General features: G+C 34.4%; 1 protein-coding gene across 2 annotated transcripts; it reads left to right on the top strand.

The window, feature by feature from the left end:
• Positions 1 to 753: 753 nt before the first annotated feature.
• Positions 754 to 7456, top strand: LOC132197979 (sodium-coupled monocarboxylate transporter 2-like). 2 transcript variants are annotated; one of them, XM_059621632.1, is made up of 15 exons: positions 754 to 909; positions 2065 to 2328; positions 3193 to 3352; positions 3407 to 3472; positions 3539 to 3658; positions 4011 to 4165; positions 4222 to 4362; positions 4640 to 4748; positions 4804 to 4913; positions 4968 to 5151; positions 5206 to 5292; positions 5394 to 5557; positions 5610 to 5838; positions 6056 to 6574; positions 7047 to 7456. In XM_059621632.1, the coding sequence occupies exons 2-14, from the start codon at positions 2078 to 2080 to the stop codon at positions 6137 to 6139; spliced, it is 1860 nt and encodes a 619-aa protein (XP_059477615.1). In that variant the 5' UTR covers positions 754 to 909; positions 2065 to 2077; the 3' UTR covers positions 6140 to 6574; positions 7047 to 7456. The 2 variants fall into 2 exon arrangements, with proteins under 2 accessions (XP_059477615.1, XP_059477616.1); XM_059621633.1 differs by lacking the exon at positions 754 to 909 and adding an exon at positions 1459 to 1596.
• Positions 7457 to 7669: the final 213 nt, after the last annotated feature.

The following is a 7669-nucleotide window of genomic DNA, read 5'->3' as shown; positions in this document are numbered from 1 at the left end:
TCCTCATCAGCCTAAACGCACCCGTTCTCAAGCTGGCTCTGATTAACCTAGGCTTAAAAGATACCAAAGCTACCAACCTCGCATAAACGTGTCATTCAGATTAGAATTGAAACCTTTAAAACTGCACATTTCTTATTTGTGTCAAAAATTCGATGAAATTAAAAGAAAGTACAGTTGATTATGATAATATGATTATTACATTCTTATATTAATTGGATTATTTATCTATTTAAATTATTTACTATCAAATTCTTATGTTTCAAGGGAAAGGAAAAATACAAAATTAATAAATAGTTCAGCACATGAAATTCTAATATTTTAATTCCGTTGATAACAGCATACCACGTTTGATAAGGTTCAAGTTCTTTCTGGCAAAAGTTAAAAATTGATTAGATACGAAGTGGACAAAATTCTGATGAGGTTCAAATAGTCCAAAGTTTTATACAACCAGGAATCCAACTCTTAAACATACATAGCAATTTAATTATAAAATCGATCACAATATGGAAAAAAACAGCAGAAAAAAGTAATAAGCTCTCAAATGAAAATCCTAACAAAACCTGTTTTGTGAATCTGAATAGTTTTCAGTGAGGATCACGTCGAAAATTATTCACGGTCAAGATGAAATTATAAAACCCACTCAAAACCAGCTCAGAACAAAAATATTCACCTTTCGTTATCGTTGCTCATGATTGGTCTCGCGGTTGTTATCTTTTGTTAGCACCCACTCCAAAATAATGATGGCATTTGAACTTGAATCTGCATAGGTCCCCCACCGCAGACCCTTTGGCTAGTTTCGCGTTTGCCACTTTCTCTGCCTCCGACTTTGTAGCGAGATCGGCGCGTCAGGTGCAGTAGGTCGCGGTCTGCCGAAGGTTGCGCTACTCAGGTCGTCGATCCGTCTCTCAGGTAGGTCTACTTTCGTGACCTTGCCCTCAATCACCTTGACACACGCCCTGAAAATAGAAATTTAGAAGCTTTAGCTGATATATTAATCATTTTTAATTTTTTAATTAGAATTTTGTAATTAAATTTTATTTATTGATAGTTACACTTAATTATAATTTCATTAAAAATTTTCTGTAAAATATTTTTCTTTTATTCATCTTATAAAGCTTGTAATCTATAAAATCTGGAAAAATTTATGAAGTTTAATAGTAAAATTGATTTAAAAATTTAGTTGCATGGCCTAAAAATTTTGAAATATGTTTCATGAAACTACTTTTGATTTTTTTTGCCATTGCAAAACTTAAATCATTCTCAAAAGGTGCACAATAACGTCGCCTATTGTTTACTCTTATGCAATTTTTGTCACTATGCTCGGAGCCTTGGCCTTTATTTTAAACAAAATTGTGCTGCACGCAACTGTGCAGCTGATAATTCTGCTCACGCACGCCGAGCTCGCGATAGCACACAATGTTTATGCATTTTGATTCTCTCCTTTCATTTTCTGTTGGCAGAAAATTAAAATCACATCAGCCTCTCTCGGCATAGCATGACGAGCAAGTTACGCTTGATTGGCTGTGACGAAACCATAATTATTCCGTATTTTCCTTCAAGACTGAAAATTTATTGCACTTGAAAGCGTTTGCAAAAGTATTTTCTTCAAAATTTTTTTGCTTTGCCTCCATAAGTTTGGATTCTTAACGTTGAAAAAGATGAATACAACACATCAGCAGCCTTTTAGGAAAACGCTAAAAGGCTTCAACTAGTTTTTAAATGATTTTACATCAAAGCAAGACTTCTTCTAATTGTGTTCATCAATATTTTATTGTATTATTTTAATTTTCTTTCATAAAACTTACAAATCAAACGTTTTGGGTTATTATTATTATAATTTTCAGTAATTAAAAGTACATTTGACTTATTTATCATTAAGTATCTTTTTTTGTCTCAAATATTGGTAAAAAAATCAATATTATTATCTTTTTTGTCAATTTTTGTATACATACGTTGCCTAAAAATATTCTACAGATTCCAAATTAATTTTTACTGGCGAAATATTCAATTTTAATGAAAATTTATTTTAAAGAACTGTAAAATAAATTTTATTTTTTTCTCCAGCGTGCTTAATTCAATGTCGTCCCAGCTACGGTGGGATGGGGCCTTAGAGGCAGCAGCCCCGTTTGCTGACGAGGAGTGCAAGCCGCAAATTTCGTATTTCCAATGGCCCGACTACGTGGTGTTGGCCCTGATGCTGCTTGTGTCGACGGGCATCGGCATCTTCTACGGCATCAAGGACCGTCGGCAAAAGGCCAGCACCGACGACATCCTCGTCGGCGGCAGAAAGATGGCCACTTTTCCCATGGCCATGTCTCTTCTCGCCAGGTATTTAAAATTTTCGATGTCACTTTGTAACTGCGTTCTTGATCATTTTTACTAATTCCCTCTCATAAAAAAATTATTGGTGTATCAATTAATCTTGTTATTGAAGCGTATTATTTCACTCTTTATCAGCCTGTATCTTTTTATTGATCCCGAGCAATAAATGATTCGTTTCCTTCTAGATTTTTTTAATAAAGAATTCCTGAGTCGATTATTTGGAAAACAACTCGCATGTTAGCTACGCACTTTTTAAAGCCGAGTTTATAGAATAATCTTGACACTGTTGCGGGCTAGTTGCTAGTTGACACTTGAAAGTGACATAAAAACGGAGATTAATCTAATCTGTTGTAATATTAGTTTCCTCCTGCAAAGTGCGTCGAGTTGAAAAAAAAATAATAATAATAAATTCAAAGCTTTAGAAGCTATTAAAAGAGGCCATAAAGTGTCTTACTCAATTAACTATTACTATTAAATAACAAAAAAATAATAGACTGCGTTCATCGTTTTCGATATTTGAATTCCATGATCTGCAAATTAATTACAATTTCTTATAAAAAATTGTCTTTAATGTTTCCATATTTTACCTTATCTACCTTTTATGTTGACAAAAACTCACTAATCTGAAACCTGCTTGAAACATAAATTTTAATGAAAAAAAATATGAGCAATTGAGGTTTCGAAAATAAAGTATTGATTAAAACCATGCAGTTATTTTTGTATAACATTATTTTCCGTATTTTTATTTATCAGATCAGTCAAAACCAACCAGATTATTTATTCTAAAAAAGAAATTGCTTGAACTTTTTCCAATGTAGTTAATTTTTCTTTTTTTGGCCATATTCTAACATTATTTGAAGTAGTGCTCAGTTTTATGTCTGCAGTGACATTGTTGGGCAACCCTGCTGAAATGTACAATTACGGCACGCAATTTGTGATGGTCGGCATCGCCTACATCATCACAACTCCCATCACGGCCTACGTTTTCATGCCTGTGTACCACAGACTGGGCCTCACATCAGCCTATGAGGTTCAAAATATTTTTTTTTATTCAAGCCTCTTGACTAATTTTGTAAATTGACAGTACTTGGAAATGAGGTTCAACAAGTGGGTGCGACTGATCGGCTGCGTTATTTTCACGCTCCATATGGTTTATTATTATTTTTTTACTAAAATCTGTCGAAAAAAATTAATTGCTGGTAATCCACTAATTCAGATCACATATATGCCAATCGTCGTTTACGCACCGGCCCTGGCCTTAAATCAGGTCACCGGTCTGAACACCTGGGCCGCGGTCAGCATCATCTTTGTCGTCTGCATTTTCTACACGTCGCTAGTAAGAAAATATATATTAATTTTATGTTTTCTTCCCTGCTTTTTGATTATTTTCAAAACTTATTGTTCCTTGTTTGTTTAAATAATTTTAAATTATATAAAGTTCAAGAAGAATAATTAAAAACAAATTTTATTTTTTGTTTATCTTGTCTTGTATTTAATGATCGATTTTATCGTGAAACCCTGTGATTCCTGATCCATTGAACTATTCCTGTATTAGATTTTTTTCAATCATTTCATGCTTCTGATAATATTACCCCTAAATGCAATGTTATTTAAATTTTAAGCATTCAGTTTTAAGAAACCTTTTAACGCATTTGATTTTCCTGCGTCTGAATTTTGAATTTCCTCAGGGTGGAATCAAAGCCGTGATATGGACAGACACCTTTCAGGTGTTGATGATGTTCGCCGGCATGATGGCCGTTGTCTTCAAAGGCACTGCAGACGTTGGTGGCTTCGACTTTGTCTGGCAAAAAACAGAGGAGTCTGGCCGAGCTGAATTTTTTAAGTAATTTTTTTCTACGAGTGTTTTTGCTTTTAAAAGGGGTTTATATTAAAATGTAGCATGAACTTTGACCCGCGCGAGAGACATTCTTTCTGGGCGATGACGGTCGGCGGCTCTTTTCTGTGGGTCAGCACTTATGCGGCCAACCAGGCGCAGATCCAGCGCTTTTTGACTGTCCGCACTGAAAAACAAGCCGTCAGGTTTGTAAATAAAATTAAACTTTCTAGATTTTATCTTATTATTAAAATCAATTGTTAGTATAAAATAAAATCTTAATATTTCACTCTCAAATATCATAACCGTAATTGCTTTAGTAAGGAAAAATTAATTTATCAACTTCATAATTTTTTCAGAAAAAAAATTTTTAATTTGCATGTAACGCTGTGAGATCAATAATTATATTTATATTATTTATATATACATACATATATATATATATATATATATATATATTATATTTTTTTAATTGAATTTTAGAGCGATTTGGATTAATTGCTTTGGCCTAGTCGCCCTTCTGCTAGTCTGTTGTTGGGGTGGCCTCGTCATGTATGCCTATTATTTTGAGTGCGACCCTCTTATTTCAGGGGCAAGTTTTTCTCATTTTTTATATCTATGAAGTTTAATTTTTCGAATTTGTGCAGAAAGTGAAAGCGTCCGACCAACTTTTGCCTCTTTTCGTTATGGACACGATGGGCAGTTTGCCCGGAATGCCTGGCTTATTCACGGCTGGAATATTTAGCGGCGCACTCAGGTGGATTTATAGCCATTTTTTTACATTAAAAAAGTAATTTAAATAAATATGTAGCACCGTTTCAACCGGTCTTTCAGCGCTGGCTGCGATCACCTTGAAAGATTTTCTCGTCGGAGCCTTCAAGATGGAACTCAAAGACTCGCGACAAGCCAGTTTGGCCAAATGGATTAGTTTGGTTTACGGAATCATCTGTTTTGGAATCGTTTTTCTTGTTGCCCAAATCGGCGGAGTTTTGCAAGTACACAAGTTTTAAAATCTAATATAAACAAAATAATTAAAATTAAAATTTTAGGCAGCCCTAAGTGTTCACGGAATGGTCGGAGGACCGATTCTTGGACTTTTCAGTCTCGGCATTTTGATACCTTGGGTCAACTGGAAGGTATTTTTTATAAGAATAAAATACATATTTTTACGCAACTCAAATATCACTAGTAATTCATGAAAAAAAAAATTAAATGAAAATTAATTCTTCTCGGAAAGGGCGCTTTTACCGGCGGAATTGTGGGTTTGATTTTCGTCGGATGGATGGGCTTCGGCGCCCAAATCGAAGCAGCATTGGGCCACGTCAACTTTCCAAAAAAGCCACTTTCCATCGCCGGCTGTAACTGCACCGTTGGGGAACTCCCGCCACCCTTTCCCCCAGGGTATGTACCACCAGTAAAATCTACCCTTATAATATTAAAAAAAATTGAACAGTTATCCAGACATTTTTCCGCTGTACGCGGTATCCTACATGTGGTATACGCCGATAGGATGGTTTGTCACCACGCTGATTGCCATTGCGGTCAGTTGGGTGACCAAGTTCAACGACCCCAGGGAGATGGACAAGAGGTTGTTTTCACCCGTACTGATCGCAATCATGGACAAACTGCCCCTCAGCTGGCAAGAAAAAGTCAACTGGCCAAGCAAATTGGCTAAAAAGGAGGTACGTTATTTAATAAAGTTAAAAACTAAATATTTTTCACCATAAACTTTGAACAGTAAAATATTTATTTCAATAAATCCACAATCCTATATAAGACGCCATAAAGCTTTTTAAATTCTTTTGTCATTGATTAATCTTTATAAAAATGATTTAAAGTCAAAAACACATTTTTCAAAAATTAAATCATTCATGTTTGGATTTCATTTTTTATAAACAGGGCCGTGAGAACGATGGATTTGAGTTCCAGGCTGAAAGTGATAAAGTACAAAACTCACAGGACGAGAGGACGCATAAATTATAAAGTTGTGATAAAATGAAATCTTCGTACTTAAATTTTTATTGTGATGAACTTTTCTGCAAATTATATATAAAAAAAATATAATAAAAAAAATAATCAAAACTGAATAAAAAAATTTCCTTTCATATTAGCACAAATGGAATCTAAATAAAAAGTTAGTTGTTTGCACAACAGAAAAGTGACGATTATGATATAGATCTTGCACATATGTACATGACCAATTAGGCTATTTCCGTCGCGACATGATTTACATTGGAGCATATCCAATTGAATTGTTTCACGTCGCAAGCTCATCTCTATCGAAAGTGCAAGACTGGGCCAACGAAAAGTTAAGCGGGGCCCAGTGACAACTCTAGTAGCAGCCCAGTCCTCACACAGGCCACAAGCACCGGCGGCCCTTGTAAATTGATAAAGATGGTGATCCACCACACCCACACGGTAAGCAAAAACAACCCTCGACAGCTCACCAATAAATTTCAATATTTTATCACATTAAAATTAATTACAATTTACAATACAAATTTTTTTTATTTTTGTTTTCTAAACTGATATTTTTTGTTCCTAAATTTTTTTCAGAAATTTACTTGCTAATTTTCCTAATTATTGTTACAAAAAATATTACGTTCAAATAAATTTTTAATAAGCCCCAATCTCCCAGTTTTTATCAAATTCAAATAGGTTTGGAAAAGGTCGCGTCAAAGTTAAGACGTCACGACATTTAATTAATTAATTACCACATTGCAAATATAGATTCTGGAATGCATTATAAATAATTTGCTTTGATCTGAATGTTTAATTCAAAATTATCTTTTTGAAATTTTGTTGCTCCAATAATAAATTTTTATTTTATAAATAGTCGAAACCCTTATAATTTTCAAAATAAATTGATTTTCGCTCTTTTTGTCTGAAGACCTACCAACCCCAGCACTACGTGGTGACGTCCAGGCCTGGCCAGCCGACTTTGGAGGAGCACATGTACTACGCGTACAGGAACAGCTTGGACAACAGCTCGTTCATTCAGTACACGAGCCCCCGTCCGGAACACATCCCGCCCAAGGGCCTCTCCTACCGCATCTACAAGAGCAAACGCCGTCCCTATACTTCCCTGTTCGCCCTTCGCTAATTCTTCCTCTGCGAACGCAAACAGCCCTAAACGAACGAACTGCTTTGATCAGGTCAAACAGAAGGAAATGATAATAATGTGAATCATAAAATTATGTAGTTGGGTTGAAATTGTGGTGTCTTCATAGATCGCAAGTTTGGTAGGAATAAAAATGAAAGGTGTAAATAAATGGTGAAATTTTTGCGTGCCCAATTCAAAAGCTTCTTTTATTTGAATTTTTCCTAAAAGTGTCTGAAAGTTGAAAAACATAATTTTTTAAAAAAGTGTTAATTTTTCAAAGGTTTTGTTTCAATTTAATTTAATAAATAATAATAATAGTAGACTGATACAAATTCCATATTATTAATCATTTTTAATGTAAATAATCAAAATAATGAGGTTTCCAATGCATATAAATTCTATATTAACAG

This window comes from Neocloeon triangulifer, unplaced genomic scaffold (assembly GCF_031216515.1).
Source record: "Neocloeon triangulifer isolate White Clay Creek 2 clone unplaced genomic scaffold, ASM3121651v1 ptg000012l, whole genome shotgun sequence".
NCBI classification, from domain to species: domain Eukaryota; kingdom Metazoa; phylum Arthropoda; class Insecta; order Ephemeroptera; family Baetidae; genus Neocloeon; species Neocloeon triangulifer.
This window is presented reverse-complemented; position numbering and strand designations above follow the sequence as displayed.